At 47.6% G+C, this 19,517-nt stretch overlaps 1 protein-coding gene across 1 annotated transcript; it reads left to right on the forward strand.

Moving 5' to 3' along the window:
- Positions 1-5,104: 5,104 nt before the first annotated feature.
- Positions 5,105-15,952, forward strand: LHX8 (LIM homeobox 8). Its single transcript, XM_069862020.1, has 8 exons — positions 5,105-5,255; positions 5,384-5,542; positions 8,088-8,209; positions 9,663-9,883; positions 10,335-10,438; positions 13,387-13,482; positions 14,513-14,696; positions 15,418-15,952. The coding sequence occupies exons 1-8, from the start codon at positions 5,175-5,177 to the stop codon at positions 15,492-15,494; spliced, it is 1,044 nt and encodes a 347-aa protein (XP_069718121.1). The 5' UTR covers positions 5,105-5,174; the 3' UTR covers positions 15,495-15,952.
- Positions 15,953-19,517: the final 3,565 nt, after the last annotated feature.

A 19,517-nucleotide genomic window follows, 5' to 3' on the forward strand; every position in this document is an offset into this window, starting at 1 on the left:
CTTCTCAACTTGTCCACTTAGCAAACAAAACATCTCCAGCCAGGCAGTCCCAAATGTGCTCGGCTTTTAACAGACATTTTCATTTTAATGTTGAACATGTTATCCACATGTGAAGTCGTAAATAAGCTGGAGAAGGCTTTGAAAGCTTACATCTTGAAACAGAGCAAACTTGCCCTTTAATTCCCATTACAAAGAGCAGTCCTTTGTACTGATATACCAAGGGGAACCCCTACCACCGAGCATGCCATGAGCTGCTCCCTGTTACACGCTCCAAGCAGCATCCCTGCCTTCATCATACAGCAACCAAAGCCACCCAGATCTGTGTTACCACAAAATTTCCAGCATGAGCACTGGTTAGGGAGATGGGCATTTCAGAGGCGGCACCTCCTTGATTCCTGGTTTTCACCAGGCTAAGCGCTACCTGAGAAGTCGCCTGAGCACGTCTGCAGCTGAGCTCTGAAGAAAAAAAAAAAGGAACAAAAACGAAATCCAGCCAGTTAGCAATTCCCTCGGTGAATTCTGAGTGAGAGCAGCACATTTCCATGGCTCTGATGCGCTCTGTGCGGTGCTAGTGTGAGGAGACAGGACGGGGCTGCCCCACGCACCCTGCCGACCCGAGCGCGGCCGCGGGCTCTGGGGCGCAGCGGGATCTGAGCCCGAGGGAGCCAACGTGATTTTCCTCTGAAGACCGTTCGCTCTGCTCCGCCTGCGTGGAGTTTCATTCGGGGAAAGCGGGAACCTTCCCCTGCCTGCCCCGAGAGCCGCTCCTGCCATCGGGAGGCGGCTCGGAGGAGGCCGAGAGCCCCGTCTGGGTAGCGCGGGGCTGGGGACGGCGCGGGACCCGAGAGGGGCAGGGAGCAGCGCGGGGCGGGGAGGGAGAAGCACGAGAAGGGACGAGACCGTGGTGGGGGGGGGGGGGACGGCGGGTCGGCTCCCCGGCACCCGCCGTACCGCTGGGCGCGGAGGACGCGCGCAGCACCGCGGCCGCTCCGACCGCGCCCCGGCGGGCGGGACTCCGACCCGACGAGAAGCGGGGCGCCGCTAGGGAAAACCGGCTCCTCGGGGACTGCCGGGAGGGTTCGCGGTTCCCACAAGCCCCGCCCGGCCGGGCCTCGCTCCGCGGAGCCGCCGCTGACCCCGCGCCCCGACGGCCCCGGCGCGGCGGGGACCGGAGCCGCCGGGCTCCTGCGGGACCGGGATCGCGCCCGGGACAGTCCCCTGTGGGCTCCCCTGCTGCTCCTCGGGGGCTCCGCGCAGCCCGCGGGGAGAACGGCCCCGTGCGAACCGGCCGAAGGAGCCCCGGGCCGCCGCGGCCCCTCCCCCGGCGCGGGCGGCTCCATCACCGCGCCCGCGGAGCTCGGCGAGCAGCTCGGGGCCCCTCGGCACGGAGAGACCGTGCTCGCCGCGAAAAATACATCCCTACAGACAGCTGAAAGCAGGCACCGAGCTGGAAGCCGCGCAGTACAAACAGCCCACGGTGCTTTCCAGGCTGCTTTCGACCTCTAGTACGTTAAGGGCAAAATGCTTTTTGACACCTTTTGATTCCTGCTTCGATTTCCCCAGCACCTTCCCTAACTGAACGCCAGCTTGACATAATTAACACAGAGGCTTAATAAGTCAATTTCCAGGTAAAGCCTTCACCGCGACTTCGGGAGCGCATCGGTGTAGCGCTTAATTCGAACACACCCAGGTTTCCCTCGGTCTGTTAACGGTACGGGGGCCAGGAGCTGAAATAAGTAGGTGTGAGTCAATGAAGCAAAATTAGTGCCGTTACACACGACGGATGCCGAGCTTCTCCCTGCGATTCCTCCCGCGGGGCGAGGGCCAGCGCTCCAGCAGGATGCCGAGCTGCATCCCACCAATTCCCGTCTAGCCCTCTGCCTCCACGCCCCAGCCCACTGGGTTTTTTTCCTATAGGTGAAACAAAACAAAAAAAGCAAATTGCATCAAGTTCTGGAAGCGGGTGGGGGAATCCACTGGCTAACGAATCCAAATAGGAAACAGAAACTTTTCTCTTTGACTGATTTGGTCATTCACAATTAAGCAACGCGGAGCTCCACACTGGAACAGCTATGAACGAAAGCCACGCGTGGCTTCCAGCTTTGGAGGATCCTGGACCCACAAACCGGAGACACCCAGCCTGGCCCAAGAAAAGGACATTGCAATTATTTAGGAAACAAGTTATTGGTAAGAGACTGGCTTCGTTTACTTCTCGTTAAACCAGCCCAGAATCAAGAATTCGGGGCTACTCCAAACCCTGCAGCTTTTGCCAGCGGACGGAGCCAGGGGGATGCAGACTCACACCGAACGAGCCCGGGAGCGCTGCCTTCACCTCCTCGCCCGCCTCCGCAGCCCCCAGCTCTGCAGGCGGAAAAACTCCGCATCCTGACAGGTGCGTGGATACCGAAGGGCGTGTAAGAAGGTGGCTCGGAGTTTGCTTGGAAGGGAGCTTTGCCTCGCAGGCTCTCCCCTCCGAGCTCTCTCCTGCCGTGCTACCCCCCGGCAGGGCTGAGGGTCCCCCCGCTGCGCCCCCACAGCCCTGCGGGGCCTCCGCGTCCCCGCCGCCCCCGCTGTTCGTGAGCTGACCACGATGCCAATTTTAATTCCTAAGCAGACCGCGTTTTAACGGGGGAAACGGTTTCCTGGAGCACTTTCCAGAGAGAAACATCCAGCCGCACGCCCTCGCACCGCGGTCTGTGGTTAAGAAGCCCGTGCACCAACACCTTATCGTTCAAACAACCCTAACTCTCCGCGTTCAGCGTATCTCACCGTCAAAGAATTAGGAGATCTCTGCGCATCCCATTAACGCTCCCACCCCCCACGCGTGACTTGCGAGAGAGAAGAATCGTAACCGGGCGCAGTAGCCCCCGCTCCGCTCGCGGTCTCGACGGGCCCGGCCCGGGCCGGGCCCGCCTGCCCCCGCCGGTTCCCCGGTTCCCGTTCCCCCCGCCCCGGGGCGAGGAGCGTTAAAGCAGCGCCCGAGCGGCGCATCCCCGCGGCGGGCACGGACACCGCGCCCGGGGGACGCGGGTGCGCAGAAATCGAAAATCCCCTAAAGCCCGCGTGTTTTCGTCTCCTCCAAAGTGATGCTGGGAGGACTCGTTAAACTATCGAGGGCGTGTGACTGAAACGATTAAATTCAGGCTGGACTTGGGAGAGCTCGGTGACAAAAGCACAGAGGCGAAGCACGGGTGGAGCCCGCATTAACCAAGCCCACGCACTTTCCACGTCCACCACACGCCACAGCGCCTCCGACCTTTGGGAAATACCGCTTCTCCCCAACCACCCGCTCTCTTCTTGCGGGGCGCCCCCGACCGCGGCAAGAACCGGGCTCCGCGACCTGACCGACGGGGGAGCCCCGAACAAAACCCGCCGAGCCCCGCACCGAGGCGGGGACAGGAGGGGGGGGGGGGCCGCAGTGGGAGCGCCTTCCCGGCCCCGCTCGTCTTCGCCGGGCACCGAAAATCATACGAAACACCGAGAAATCTCCCGTGCGCGCTCTCCTCCGCTCCCGCTTCACGAGTTACCGCTGCGCGATCCCAGGCGCAGGGGAAGCAACGCGCGGATGGGCTCGGCTGGCTCCTGCCGCGGTGTTTCTCCTAGAGAAAAGGCGTGTGCGTACAGAAGAGGAGCTATTTTATAGAAATCGAATACGCGGCCTTCCGCGGAGAGAGCACGAACGCCCGGAGACAACTCGTTGACGGCGCAGAACGAGGACCGACGGCAGCAGAGCGGCCGAGGGCTCCCCGCGGGTTCCCCGAGCCCCACGGCAGGTGCTCGCTTTCTGTCCCGTCTCGCCTCTGACGGTCCCGGGCGGGAGTCCCGGTGGGCTCCGTGCCCCCGCGCTCCTCGGGCAGCCGGTGCCGGCCCGCGGGGAGCGGAGAACCGAGGGCAGGCGGGGCCGCTGAGGAGATCCCCGAAAGGTGCCTCCGGGGCAGCGGGGCTCCGTGCTGCCGCCGGGGACAAACCCTGCCCGGCACTCGCCCCGCTGCTGCGGCTGCTGGGGGCGGCGGGGCTGAATGCGGGGGAGATTCTACCGAGGGCGAGACCGGGACGAACGACCGATTGGGAACGTCCCGGCTTTACCGGGGCTCGGCCCGTTACGGTCCTGCAGAATCAGGTCCTGCGGTCTGAAACAAAGATTTTTTGTTTATTTTATTTTTTTTAAGGGAAGAAAAATACAGGGCTTGTCTTTTCCTACAGCTTCTCCAAAGCAGAATTCCCTTTTATCAAAGTTGTCCTGTTTCTGAGCCGTTCTCTCCGTGTGCTTTCCCGAGGCTCCGCAGCGCGTCTCGCATCTATCGTCAGGCGGAGCCGAAACAAAGAGACGGGGGAAAGATGGAAACGTAACGACGAGTTTAATTAAAACCACCTGTTCGGTTAAATCCGTGCAGAGCAGCGAGCACCTCGGTTATTTGCCTCACCTGCGACCGACAGACTCTCGCTTTCCTCTCCTGGCACGTCCCGAGCGCCCCAGCAGCGTTTGGAAGCTGAGAGAGCTCTGCGGGCAAGGTTCGTGATCGCGGAGGACGCGTCCCGGGAGCCCCTCGGTGCGGGGCGCGTCCCTCTTTCCCGGGAGCTCCCAGCACCCAAGGGCCGGGGCGCAACCGAAGGCACCGGCGTTAATTACAGCGTCCGCGTAATTAACTGGCCTGGGTTCGGAACCGCCGCGGCGCTCAGGTGCTCCCGTTTGAGCTTAATGAGGAAGGTTTTATCCCGGGATCCCGACGGCGGGGGCAGGAGCGGGGCGGGGAGCCGCGAGGCTGAACTACGGGGACGCGCTCGGGGTGTTGGAGCCTTTCTCGTTCTTTCCCGCTTTCCGTCGCGTTCGCCTCCTGGGCTAACGCGGGGATGTAACGCGAATCTCCGTTTGGAGCGGGGCGGCGGGGGAGCCGCGGTGAGCGATGAGGACGAACGGGGGCTGGGGGGGCGGGTGTCCTCTGCGGTTTTTTACGTCGCTCTCTCTCGTCGTCGCCGTCGGGCTCCCCACCCCCTCCCACAGCCGGGCCGGGAAGGCGGGTTCAGCGCGGGAGGTGAGGCCAGCGAGGCAGGTCCCGCCGGCGGGGCCCACCCACTCCAAAACAAAAACTTTTTTCCCCCGCAGGCGCCGAGCGCAGAGAGCTGGCGCGGGGCGCCCGCCGCAGCCTCGCCGCGGGATGCGGTAGGGCGGGGCCATGTATTGGAAGAGCGACCCCATGTTCGTCTGCAGGCTGGAGGACAAGGACCTGCCCGCGCTCGGCGGCCGCGCCGAGAAGGTGCGTGGGGAGGGGGCGGCGCGGGGCGCGGCGCGGGGCGGCGGCGGCGGCCTCGCCTCGGGCCCGCGGGAGCCCCGGCGGGAGCGGCCCCCGCCGCTGACCGCGCTCTCCCGTGCGCTCCCCCGCAGGCCGGCCCCGCAGCGGCCGACGAGGACTCGTGCTCTTCCTCCGCCGCCCTCTCGCCGTCCTCCTCGCCGCGGTCCATGGCCTCGGGCTCCGGCTGCGGCCCCGGCAAGTGCGTGTGCAGCAGCTGCGGCCTGGAGATCGTGGACAAGTACCTGCTCAAGGTGAGGGAGCCTGCCCCGCGCCCGCCGAGGGGCCGAGGTGCGGGCTCGGCTGCGGGAGGGGGGGGAAAAAACCTTCCTGCCCGCTTTAGACTCGCTTCTCCGCGCCCGAACGCGCTTTTCCCGACTCGGGGTTGAGAACAGGGATAACCCCGTTCCCGGGATTCGTGGCCGCGCGTAAGCGGCGGGTCGTCAGCTGAAATAAACGTCCTGGCGCGACGTTGTGGATTTCAGCACGAAAAGCATCCCGCGAGACGCACGATGTGAGGGTTTTTTAATGTAAAAGGCGGTTTGGTGGCGTCGGTGAAGGGGGCGAGCGGTGCGGTGGCAGAGCGGCTTTGCCAGCCCCGGCGTCTGGGACAGAGAGAGGGAATTTGAAACGAATAGAGCCACGCGGCTTTTAAACACAAGGTGTTGGCGTGGTTGGGAGAATGCTGGTCTCCTTCTGTATCGTTAAAATTAACCTGGATCAGGGTTTTGCCCTCTCCTTTCAAAAGGCATTAGACCGTCGTGCTAGATGTCGCTTAATTCTGTTAGATGCAGCTTTAAATAAGGCCGTTGTACACCCTGTAAAGTGAGAGTCAGCGACACCGCTGGAAGCTCCTTAGCGTTCAGATCATTTGCTTGGGTCTCAGCCGAGGGAGGAGGTCCCAGGACACAACGTACGCTGGGCTGGGGCTCAGTGAAATGAGGTGCAGGCGCTGGAAGCTGCCGTGCACCTTTTGTTTCAGTGAATCCCAGCTCCCTTCGCAGTAGGGCTTGGATGTGGATAGAACAAACCTGAGGTTGGTTCCAGTCCTGTTAACCCCAAGGACGTTTTGGTAGCCCATTTACGGATCGTGGCTTTCTCCTGTTTGAAAAAAACTGGGATAAGGAGTCTAGGAGCAAAAGATCTCTAAATGATTTAGCCTTGAGTTTTTAAATTTGCCTTTACTGTTTCCCGCGTGAGCAGGGAGAGACAGGAATCTCTGCTGGTACGCTGCTATCTTCCCGACCGCTGTCAGGATGTCTTCCAACCTCAGTCCTCTAATTAATAAGTAGGAACGTAGGTGGTGGATATGAGATGGGACAGCTAATGTTTTGTAGAAGAGTATCACCCTCCAAAGCGCAGGCAGTGAGACGAACTCTGTGTAGCTGGGCTAGTGGCTCACGCTGTGCAGAGCCGTGTGCCAGCGGCCTGGCTGCCCGCAGACCCCTCTTGCCCGCACTGGGGCTGCTGTGGGCCCCGCAGAATCCAGCTGGGGAGGGGTGGCTGCTGGCCCAAGGTGGGCAGGTGGCCCAGGAGCTGCTACCCTGCGCCTGCCTGCAGCACTGGCATTTAAAGAAACATTTGGGAGGGTGGGTTTGGTGACAGCCGTTATCAACAGTTTTGCATATTGTGAATTTGTCAGCATATGGGAGGATGAGTGCCGGTGCAGATCATGGTTGGGAGAGTGTTGGGCAACGGCAACTGCAACGTGGTAACCTGAAGAGTGACTGAAAGGGGCTATTCTGGCATGAGTGCTGGAGCCGATACTTCATGCTCCCTGTGGTTTATCTGGCAGCATCCTGATGAAAGGCACATCTTGGATGATCTCAAAACTGCTGCTTCACCGTAGGCGATGTATGGGCTGTTTGGTGTAAGATGAGAAATCGGCTCAAAATTAAAAAAAAAAACCCAACAAAAATAGTCTTACTCATTGTTTGGTTTACAGAACTCCTCCTCTGCAGTACGGGACTATCCAGTGGGTTATTGCTTAATTTTTATGGCTGTGGGGAGTCTTGAGTTTTCAAATTATTTATTTAGCTGATGTATGATGCACAATGTCTACACGACCATGTTCTTTTTATAGGAATGAAGAAATGAAAATAACTGCACTTGGTTTACTTGCCAAAAAATTATGCGCTGGGTTTTAAAACTGTTGATTTCTGCTGTTTTCCATGACTGTCTCATTTCACTATGGATATTATGTCTTGAAGAATTGTTGAATTGTCTATTAAAACAACTGCTGGTATTTTGAAATTCACACCATTAACCCAATTTGCTTTAACAGAAATCTCCAAATGAAACTGTGCTTTATGGTGTGTTTCCATTTGACAGACACACACCCTCCTCAATACATGCATTTTAAAATTTCAAATTGCTTCACGAGGTTTGTCCTTTGATAAGCAGGACTTTTTACAGACTGGGAAATTAAAGTATGTAAGTTTGCTACCTTTCTGAGGTCATATGAGGCTAAAACTTGCTCTGTTACACCAACACCATAAAAGCAGGATTGAGCAGAAAATATCTATGTGGAACTTGAATCTCTTGCTTCCTCTTCTGGTGTTTTTAATTACAACACCATGAAAGCTTATTCTGAGGACCTCCATCAAATTAATTAACCCTTAATATGCATGGAGTTGTGTAGGAAAAAATGTTTTGCCTCAAAGATAACCTTTCTGTGAATCGTGGTGCATATAATTTTTGGCCTTGTCTGTGTGGATGGAAAAGAGTAGTTTTTGTAAATACAAAATATAATCTGGGTAGCACAAACGTTTAGGGGTATTTTTCTTTTGTGCTTTGCAGGTAAACGACCTCTGCTGGCACGTGCGCTGCCTCTCGTGCAGCGTTTGCAGAACATCGCTGGGAAGGCACACTAGCTGTTACATCAAGGATAAAGACATCTTCTGCAAACTTGACTATTTCAGGTAGAGCACACAGAAATATCAGTTTATTAGATAGTGTCACGCTTGTTTGTTGCTTCTCACTTAAGCCACAACTCTGTAGGTTTTGTTTGCTAGGTTTATTTTCAGTAGTTAAACTCTGCTATTTTTCGTGGAGAGACTTGGGAAACCCCAAGTCTGTCTCATGTAATTGCCTACTAAGTCTCCCCCTCTGTCCTCTCTAGTTGTGCATAACTCCTGTATTTATACAATAATTTACTACTGTATGCAGAGTGGGGGGAAAAAAGTAAGTCAGAGTCCCTGCCACAGTAAAGTTGTGCATCTGTTGCATATGCAAAGGATTCTCCTTGGGTAATGTCAAATGATAATACGTGGTAGAAGTGAGATGATATTCTGTCTGGACTAGCACTCCACTGGTGTGAGACTTAAAGTATCAGATGGAACTACAAAACCAACCCAGAATAAATCCCGTGGTTTTTAAAAGAAGCTTATCCCTTTCTGTGATGAGTTTGATTTAGAACGTGAAGTGTTCTAGATTAAGGTCTAATCCTGTAAGGAAGAATATTATGTATTTGTGCTGTCATTGAAAGTACTCATGATACAAAATCTTCAGCCTGGAAAGTAGCAGAAAATTTTGCTGTTAATTTTTATTTGATTGCTCACACTTCCCCAGACCAAACTATTTATGGGATCTCTATGTGTGTAGTGAATGGATTATTTTCTGTGAGGGAGTTCTGACACAGAGGGAGGAAGCAGGCTGAATCCTGTGAAATTCTGGAAAAACAAAGTTTTGCGGGACTTCAGAAAAAGAACTTAGAAGTCTGCAGATACTTTCAGGACAAATTCTTATCCACATAATCAACATATTTTGGTGTCTACTTTCCTCTTGGAAGAGAAATATTCTAATGTAGTAATGAAAATACTTGCAGATATTTGAATTTCTTTTAAAATCATAATGTGATGGTAATTAAGGAAATAACTATGAAGATACAGGTTTTCCCCCCCCCTTTTTCTGCTGAAGGGGTTGAATGGTTACTGAACGACGATGTAACTGAACATAATGGTCCAGACTGGCACCACAGTAATGTGAAATATAGTTAAATAATTGGGAGTATTTTGAACACAAGGTCAGCCTTTTCCGTCTTCCCTTGCAGCTTTTTGCAAAGTACTTCTCTTTATAAAAGCGAAGGTGGAAAGTGTGAATCCACGTAGCAGTCATTTCAGCTTTACCCTTTGCCTTATGAAAATATTAACTTCTGTAGTTCAGTCTTGCATTAAGCTATGAGATAAACTTGCTGATATATTTGCATTAAAAGCACAGTTACGCCGTCCCCTCATACCTCGTGGTCAGCCTACATGCTGTGGGTCTGAGCCACGCAGACACATCCCCATTGCCTCTCACCCTCCTAGAGTGACCCTTTTGCCCAGGATGGTTCATGTCCATGCCTTCACCTCCTGTTGCCTTTGTTATTTGCAGGCGGTACGGCACCCGCTGTTCCCGCTGTGGGAGGCACATCCATTCTACTGACTGGGTCCGAAGGGCTAAAGGGAATGTGTACCACTTGGCGTGCTTTGCATGCTTCTCCTGCAAAAGACAGCTCTCTACTGGAGAGGAGTTTGCTTTGGTTGAAGAGAAGGTCCTTTGCAGAGTACATTATGACTGCATGCTGGACAATCTGAAAAGAGAAGTTGAAAATGGTAACATACTGCTTTTGTTAAGAACTATGTTTGTGGTTTGGTTTTAATTAAATTATCAGGGTTTTCTTCATCTTCCTTATTAAGAGGTAATTACCTGGCTTTACTGAGTCTGGAAGTACAGGTTTTTGAATTAAAATAATGTGCAAATTATTTGATGTTTTATTTTTTTAAGTTTGTATAACTTGTTTTCTGTCCTAAGGAAAAGAAAGCAAGAACATTTGTAGCTGATAAAAATATCATGCTGGATCTATTCCTGCCTTCGCTCGCAAGGGAGTTAGTTGTGGTGTAATGGGTAATGGTGCCAGAACAATTTAACTTTGAACTTGGCTTTTTTAAAGCTGAAATGTAGCTGGCCAACTACTGCTGCTTATTGTTGGAGGACAGTCTTATTTAGCAATAGCATTGTTTTAGGTGTTTAGCAGACGGTGTTGTTTTCTTTTTAATGTTTCAGGTAATGGGATTAGTGTGGAAGGAGCACTACTAACAGAACAAGATGTTAATCATCCAAAACCAGCAAAAAGAGCTCGGACCAGCTTCACAGCAGACCAACTCCAGGTAGAGGCAGTGCTGAAAACTTACATAGTTCAGGTTTATGCAGAATACAGGTGCTGAACTGGTGGTAAAGCAGATGTGTATGAGGTGAAAGAAAAAGCTTGCGTGCTTTAAACTATTTCATAAACTATCAAGACAGAGCATGTTTCTGGAATTGTTTGTTAGCTTCAGCAGTTTAATATAAAATGGTTAGTCTTCAAGCTTTTTATTTCCCTGGGGGTAGCAAGTAATTCTGCAGAGTGGAAACAAAAAGGTTGTTCTATTTTGATTGCTTGATGAAATCTACTTAATCAGGCATTTACATCACTACACACAATAGAGACAAAATATTTTTAGAATTACGTAATGTGAAGAGTTGTACTAAAGATGAGTACTGAGTGTGACTTGAAGACATTAACAGTATGGAAGTTTAGACTTTTTTGTAATGCACTGTAAGGGCTGCAAAAGACTATTCTTAAAACAGGCAAGGATCCTAGGTTCCTGTTTATTTTCACATGAACATGGGTTGAGTCCCATCAATGACTGTTTCTTGTTTTGCTTCGATTTAGAGAGAAGACGTGCTTATTGCATGTTTATTTCCTGATTGTCCTTTTTTCCTCCTAAGACAGTTCTCAATACTTGCTTTTTATATCACCTGTTATAGTCTTGACTATACTTCTATACACCAGAAAGAGGCTGTCAACAGGAGTTTATCTTTGCTTTCCTTCCTTCTCTTTTTCTTCTTCTCCCAGCCCTTCCAAAATGCTTCATGTGCTGGTTTGCTCAAAGTGTCTTTGGGCTTTGCCTGTTAAAGGTGTACTGAAGTCAGTATAATCTTGGTGTTGTATTTCAAGACCTAGCTTGAGTCTTTAATGCTGCACATTTTGGTTGGAAAAAAACTCCACTTTTTTCATAGAGCCGGGTGGATGAAATACAGGGAAACATACATTTTAAGTACTTGGCAGCAATTCTTGTACTGTCCAATTTATCCTTGAACATGCATTGTTGAAGTGTGTTTTTACAATATCCCTTTATGCTGGCTCAGACACTAGTTCTGTTCCTTTCCGTGGTTAGTACTAAAAGAAGTGTGACATAAGAAGTCTGGAAGGTACCAAACCAAACCCCTCTTGGCACAGTCAAGTGTGCCCAGGAGGGTGATTGCCTGCATCTGTTCTTCTGTGGAGGCTTCTGGTCTTATTGCTAGCTTGGAAGAGTTCACTCTGGACTGCCTCAAATATGAGTTATTTCACTCTCTGGACCACCACTTCACTTAAATTAGCTTTCTAGGGAAAAACACCATGACCAGCTCCCCAAGAAAAGGGTAATTGGGAGACCGGATTTAGATGCTTCAACCTGTAGCAGGAAGGAAGATGCATTTTTCTACCTAATCCTGTCTGTATGTCCCTGCTTTCAGTTTATAACTTGTCTTTGAATTTCTGATCACACATAGCCACTATACCATTTGGTTTTTACTGTTTCAGTCCAAGCTTTGTTTTGTTGGCCTGGCCTCCTTTTTTTGTGGAGCAGGCAGTAGAGAAGAACTAAAGTTGAGGTGTAATGACATATGTGAGGCATTTAAGCAGTGCCATATAGCATAATATGTGGCTGTTCAAAGCTTAGTTTGCTGTTTGGGCCATGATTGGATACAGACTCTGTTGTTAAGTACAATACAAGCATGTTTGCAATAACCTGACGCAGGTGCAGAGCAAGAGCTCTGGACATAAAGCTTGAACTTCAGCAAAAGGAACTTTCTTTTCCAGCAGCAGTTTAATGGGAGATAGGCCCAGCCGTCAGGGTAGGGACTGCATTTGGGGCTTCCTCCTGTTTGCTGTCATTGAACCTTCCATGTTCCCCTTCTTGTCTTGTTTTAAATAGATTGCAACCTGCTTCAGCTGATGTTTGAGATCTTGAGGCCTCTCTTTATTTAATGACAGTTGCTGTTTGCTCAGTGCATCTGTCTCTGTACCTGTCCTTGATGCTGGTATAAGACTTGTAGCAAGAGAAGCATCAGAGGGTTAAGTGACTGTCAGAGTGGCAGCACGTAGTAGGATGCCTTGTGAAGTACTTGCGCAAAAGGATGTCCATAATTTTTATTGAGACAGTAGGACAGTAAATAGCTTCTGCATTTCTGAATGTGGAGAGAAGTAGTCTGAATTTTCAAAGATGAAACCAGGCAAAATTTCAAAGATGAAGCCAGGCAGACCATCAAGAGACTGCAGTTGATTAAATTGCTGAAGATACCTTGTAGAAATCCATGAAGCTTTACTTCCTTAAATAAGGTAAACTCCTATAGGCTGTAAAACTGTTCAGGATGCATGTCAAGTTGACATCTACTTCCTCACAAAGATGTAATTGAGATCCTAATTACAAATGTCTGCTTTGAATCTTTGTAAAAGGATGAATGTACCTAAACAGCTCCATAGTGCTGGACAGCCAAGGTGGAGCCTCTGTGCTACTCAGGTCAGTTAAAGGTGCGCGAGGCACAGTGTGCTTCCCAGTTGCCTGCATCCTCTGTGCAGATGGAGAGGGTTAAGTTACTTGGAATACAAGGTACAGATAGTCATTGACAAGTTTAGAGGCAGATCAGAGTCACTTTTGTCCTTATGCTGTGAGCTGCTGTTATAGAACTTTTCTTTATCCAAGCACATTTCAATTGCTTCATGGTGAATTTTCTCCCACAGGCCTTTTAAAGCAATCATAGGAGAGCACCTCCTCCAGTTTTCAGTACTGCCAAGAATTAATTTCTTTCATTTCTAGTAGATGTCTCAACTGAGTTAAGCAGAATAAGGGGCTTGTGGTTTGACTTTGGGGGATTTTTACTTTTTTTTTTTTCTTTAATGTACTGGGGACCATCTGGGTACTGTTGATTACTAGAATTTCCTAGAAATAGTCAAGGCATAGGACCATTGTCTCTAATGCTGCTCTTGGGGCTGCATACAAATAATCTGCAATCTTCTATCTTGCTTTTTCAGGTTATGCAAGCACAGTTTGCTCAGGACAACAATCCAGATGCACAGACGCTTCAGAAACTGGCAGAAAGAACAGGCTTGAGCAGGCGTGTTATCCAGGTAACTGCGCTAAGTTATGTGACTAACAAAGTCTGGTACTCACCCATTGGAAATGCATAATGACTTTTTTTTTTCCCCTGTGTAGTTATTCTGAGATTGAAAAAGATTTATTCTGGCAGTTTAAGCTTAACTTCAGACAACATCCTTGGTCAGGAATAGGTCTAGATCAAACGTTGATTTAGAACACTTGCTTCTGTACCTTTTGCACTTCATGTGGAGGATTAATGATGTTCCATGAAGAAACTTCTTAGCTTAGATAGCACAGAAGTTGCTGCTGACCTCTTATAAATATGAATTGCTTATTTCAATAGCCTGTTCTTAAGACCTGCACTCTTTTTGAAACTGGCTTGTGATGTGACATATTAGGAGTAACTCAAAATCTAGTAATCTGTTCTAGAGAGCAGAATTAATATATATCTATGCCATTCAAAACTGAGAGAAACACTAACTTAGAGTCTTTGCTTGAAGACGCATCTCTGCAAACGTAATATATGTATATATATGCTCTTTTTATACATAAATATGAATTTTAATGCAATATAAATTTATATATTTGTGGGTTTATATAAATAAAAATAAGTCCGCAGTTCCTTTAGCTCATTCTAGCCTCGAAGACTGACAAGGTGTTTCTATAGAAATGAGGTATCTGGCAGCTGCAATCAAGCCTTAAAAAGAATGGACGCTTGCACACCTCTCATTATGAAAGGAAAATGGGTATCCCATGAAAAACCTGTGTTGCTCCCAGTTGTGTTCAGGCAGGGAGATGGCTCTAGAGCCGTGCAGCCCTTTGCCATGCCTCTCCTTTGTGGGCTGCTGCTCACTGCAGAAGCTTTCCTGTTTTGCTGCACTTGTTTGGGGCACCATACAGGCTTAGAATGAACCCCTCTTCACTTAAACTGTCAGTGTTACGTTTAAAGACCCAGCAAACTAACTGAATTCAGCTAAAGTTGGAACTCTGAGGTTTTTATTATGCTAATGTTGATAGATGGCAGGCTGTTTCAACATGATGTAAATTTTCCCCCCTTTTCAGGTGTGGTTTCAAAATTGCAGAGCACGCCATAAGAAACATGTTAGTCCTAATCATTCATCTACAGCTCCTGTCACAGCAGTTCAGCCCTCCAGGCTGTCTTCGCCCATGTTAGAAGAAATGGCGTATTCTGCATATGTTCCCCAGGATGGGACGATGTTAACTGCTCTGCACAGCTATATGGATGGTAGGTGTAACAGCTTTGCACTTCCAGGTAAAATCATTAACTGTAGCAAAAACAGTTTGTCAAGTGTCGATTAAGGAAGCCTAATAGAGGCTTAATTTCTCATACTCTTTATAGAATATCTTAATACTGTGCTTTCTATCTACACCTGGTTAAGAAACGTGCCTCTTCAGGCAGTAGCCCTTCACTGTAAGAGCACAGCTGAAGGTCTGGTATCAGGGCCAGTTTTTGTGCCTCCTCCAAACTATGAATACTAGTAGTAAGAAACCAAGCACTTTAAACATTCATACCACATTTTAATAATACGTAATTTTAATGAAATCTGTTTACCACCCACTTCCTGGCTCTTCCCTAGGACTGTAGGCACACTCAATCCAGCAGCTTCACTGAAAACTTAGTTTCCCTCACAGAACACATGGAGGAAGGGAGGGGGCTTGTGGTCAGAAGTACATCTCAATTGCTTTGGCTCATGTCTGGGATAAGGAGACACTGTGAGGTCTTGAGAGAACGTGGCTGAGCTGCATGTGTGGCCTGAGCTTATTCTTTTCCAAAGCAGTTGTCTAAGGTGGAGTGTGGATGAAGGAGTGTGAACTGGGCTGGGGAAAACAGGGCGTGCTGCAGTGGCTGGGACCAGGGAACTTTTATCACCCAGTGGGATTTACTGGCTTACAATCTTCTTATACTCCTAATGGAGCTAACCAGTAAATATTTTTTTTTTTTGTAGCTCATTCACCTACAGCTCTCGGACTTCAGCCGTTGCTACCCCATTCAATGACACAACTGCCAATAAGTCACACCTAACTCCTTTCTGTCAGGGATATAAGCTATTGAGGATGTAACCTTCAGTCATTTATTGTGTATAAAAATATCATTGGAAAGATTAATGTTAACTTTTTATTTAACATCTAAAGCATTTTCGAGATAATTTTTTTGCTGCCCAGGTATGTAAGTATATTTAGCCTGCAAGACACTTTTATGGATTCTGCATAAATTACTATTACGTTGTTTACAAGCCTTATTAAATACCTTTTTGTATTGTCTGGAAGTAGTCCACTCTAGTTATGTGTGTGTTAATTTATTTGTCATCAAAAGAGCACTTTGCCTAAAAGAAAGGACTGACAATTGTGCAAAATGTTTACAATTATTTGTGAAATTGTAGTTTATCATTAGTTTGTATCTGTAAGTTATTGCTGAAAGTATTACCTGTATTTGAGTTGTATACAACTTGTATGTTAAAGCTTATTTCAGTGAGTTTACAAAAATTAATTTTGGTTGCAAATATTTTCAAAATGAACTGAATAAAGTTTCTGCTGTAGCATGCTAACAAAAATGTTGCTGTGTTTATGGCTGAGTTGTGATCATTTGTCAAGTGCTTAACTTGAATCTTCAATTTTGAGAAGGTCCTTGGTATACTTGGGTGCACTACACCAACCTCAGGAGTGCTTGTATCGGTCTCAAATTATTTCGAAAACTCCTTTAATAGGCTTAGATGGGTCTTGAAACACACCCCAATAGATACTTCTTTAAGGTAAGTATATACAAACCTGTGCTGCCTCTTGAGAGCAAGGGTGCACGTCTGAAGGGCAAGGGAAAACGGTGGATGTGTAGGTAGATTTTTAACTGTAATTTAAGCTGGCAAGTGGGGAACCTAAATTCACATCTGCTTTAATGTTTTGAGGTTTTACCATAGTTTCTGTTTTCTTCAGCAGTTTGATCTTGTGATTTTGTTAAGCAAGTAACTAATACACAATACCTAAACAGAGCCTGCATTTTTAAATTAAAATATAGGCCAGTATTTTAACTGACCTGTATCAAATTGCATATGAGCAGGGACTGGAATTCAGTCTACTGTGTTTGATACTATTAATGTGCCAAGACTTAATTGCAGAGCATGTTCTGATGTACTGATTTGATCACTGGGGCAAAGGCAAGGGCATGCTATCAATTCAACTGATTTTTGTCTTCACAGACTAGTTTCCTCAAGAATTTAAGACTGCTAGATCCCATCTGCACAGCTAAACTTTACTTGCATCAGAAGGAAATCGTACTTGTGAAGATGTGTGTGTCCATGTCCTTTTTTCCCCTCTCCCAACTGTGAGTTAGTGTCTCTATTCTGTGAAATTTAACTGTCCTGGTCAAGCTATTTCAATGTGGAAAAAGGAGTATTTTCCCTGCCAGCACAGAAAGATAGGATGGCTTTTGAAAGCATAACTTTAATGGCAAGCTCTGAATTATTCAGGTTCCAGAAATTAAACGTTGCCACTGTTTCAAGTGCTGCTCACAGGTGTCTGAACTAATCTGAGTAGCAAAGGATAATCTCTTTGCACTGGCATGGCGGTTTATCTGGGCTAACATTATGCTGCTACATTGTTTTCACGAGAAATCCTCTAAAGACATGGGGTGTTGTGGAACTTGACTGACTGTTTTATTGTAGCATACATCACTTCTTAGTGAAATGCTGTGGGTGGAATAGTGTTCAGCATCTCATTTTGGAAACAAAGCTAGCTCCGTGGATCTGCATGATCCCAAACTGCACGTGTAGCAGTAGACAGACTGGTTTTTGTTCATTTGTGGGGTCTACTGTGAAAGTAGGACAAGCTTACTGTTGAAGTTTTACCAGTTAAATGCTGAGTAATGCTAATTTATATCTTAAAATAACTTGGCAATTTAAAATATTTTTCAGTTGTCTTGTTTTGAAATACCACTTGACTTACATCAAGTTTCTTTAAAGAAAAGTAATTAGTTGCTCTAATTTGAAGGACTAAGCAGATTCAGGCTGCCTGAGACAAAGTAAGTCTAAGCTTATTTTTGAAACACCCCCCTCTGTTCAATTCCAAAGGCAGTGCAAGATTAAAGTAAATGGGGAGCAGTTTTAGCATTTGCCTATGAAAATAGGAAGCAGGAGGATTCATTTTTTGCTACTACAAATGCTTGAGCAGCTATTTGTATGTGTGGTTGGGAAAATGTAGAGTTGAAAATAGTAAGTTCAGCAGAAGATCTGGATGTCTGAGAATCAGAGCTGTGCTACTGGCAGGCTTCAGCTGTCTGGGGTTAGGCTGTGTGGGGCTGGCGAAGTAGATGGAGAACTGAGGACAGTTTTAATCTGCTGCTCTCTACCAAGGCAGCTGTCATAGACTAACTTGCAAGTCTGAATGCTTGTCTTTCTCCTGGTTGTGCACTGGTTTGCATGTCTGCTTGTGCTGCTGAGCTCATCTGACCCTAGAGCCATCGTCCTTACTGCTGCTTCTTGTTTAAGAGAGTAATTTGAATGTTGCCGTGCTGAAGAGATATCCTGTGGTCTCTTTACAGGATGAGAGTGCAGCTATGGCAGGAACATGTGGTATGCCCAGTCAGTGCCTTTTGGGACTGCACAGGCTCAATTGAAAATTGAAACATTGTATGAAATTAGCGTATGAAATAAATTGGTCTTAACATCTTGCTTAGAAGTGACTTACCTTGAACAGAGAACAATATAGAGCTCTGCCTAGTGCTTTGCTGTGTGGATGTTTTTCCAAAGAGCTGTGTTTCTAGCATGTTCCCTCTGATCCTGAAGTGTTTAGCCTACAAGGTGGGGTGATCATATGGCACCTGCCATATATTTCAGTGCAACGTTTCTTAAGTAATCCCAAATGGAACTCATGATGCAAAACATACTTTGCATCAATCGGTTCTCAAAGGAAGAAATGCCACTAAAAATGTTAAGTTGTGTCTCAATAGTTGTGAGAATACTGGCTGCCAGCTTCCATTCCTTTTCCCCTTCTTTCTCTCTCCTGTCTGACCAATGCAAGCTGGGGCTGGTCGTGTGTTATTGTGTGTTGGAAAAAGTAACTACACTGCAAAGTATGCAACGTGCTTTAGGAAGAGGGAGAAATATAAATGAAAAATACAAAACTTACAGAATTTCTAAAGGCTGTTTGTTTATTATTAGGATTTGGTAGCATTTCAGTTTCCAGAGTAAAGAAACAGCCAATTGCTACAGTACCTTCAAGATCTTTTGGAAATATTTCAAACTCTGCAATTAAATGAAATACTTGAATCTATTTGAAATTCTAGCTACTCACTGGAAATACAAGTTTGTGTTCATATAAAGATAAATGTGAAAAATACTCAGGCATTCTCTAGTCTGCTTTTCACCCCAAGGCACAATGAAGAATCTTAGTCATCGCTAATAGTGATGTTTGACTAATCTGTTCTAAAATGTCTCCAGTAATAGAAATCTCTACAGATTCCACAGGACATCTGACACTTTATTAGGAAAACAAATTCCAACAAAAGAAAACCCCTCAGTCTTCTCTCTCCTGCCTCACAAATCCAATTCATTGAATTCTTCATACTAAGTCATATTTTCTAAATGTCTAGTTTTTTTCTGTGCTGGCTTCCTTGTCCATTTGCTTGAAGCATAAACTCGGTTTTAGCCAAGCCCTCACTGATGGGTGGCAGGAGGATTAGGGTGCAGAAGTTGCTCATTGCTCTTTGTGCCAGAATGATAACTGCTCTTCTTCTGATAACACTGCCCTGCATGTCCTGTTTGTGACCACCTGTTATCTTGTCTCCTGTTTACCATTCTGCATAGATTATCACAACCTGGCAAGCGGCTTCTCTTTTGCCATGCTGAATTTCACCCTGCTTCTTTCTTACTATTTCTTGAAGTTTCCAAAATCAATTTTATTCCCAGCTCTGAATTGCCATTTCCACGTGGTCAAAGATTCACCAAAAACTTCTCTTTTGTCACCCATGAAATTAACTAAAATACAGACTAAAACCTGATCCTTTGGGAATTCCATTTTTTAAACAGGGAAACATACCATGTGAACTGCTTACGGC

Source organism: Phaenicophaeus curvirostris, chromosome 8, assembly GCF_032191515.1.
Source record: "Phaenicophaeus curvirostris isolate KB17595 chromosome 8, BPBGC_Pcur_1.0, whole genome shotgun sequence".
In the NCBI taxonomy this organism is placed as follows: Eukaryota; Metazoa; Chordata; class Aves; order Cuculiformes; family Cuculidae; genus Phaenicophaeus; species Phaenicophaeus curvirostris.

Coding starts and splice junctions, on each gene's coding strand:
- LHX8 (XM_069862020.1), top strand. CDS start 5,175: ATGTATTGGAAGAGCGACCCCATGTTCGTCTGCAGGCTGGAGGACAAG. Junction 5,256..5,383: donor TCGGCGGCCGCGCCGAGAAG/GTGCGTGGGGAG, acceptor GCTCCCCCGCAG/GCCGGCCCCGCAGCGGCCGA. Junction 9,884..10,334: donor GAAAAGAGAAGTTGAAAATG/GTAACATACTGC, acceptor TTAATGTTTCAG/GTAATGGGATTAGTGTGGAA.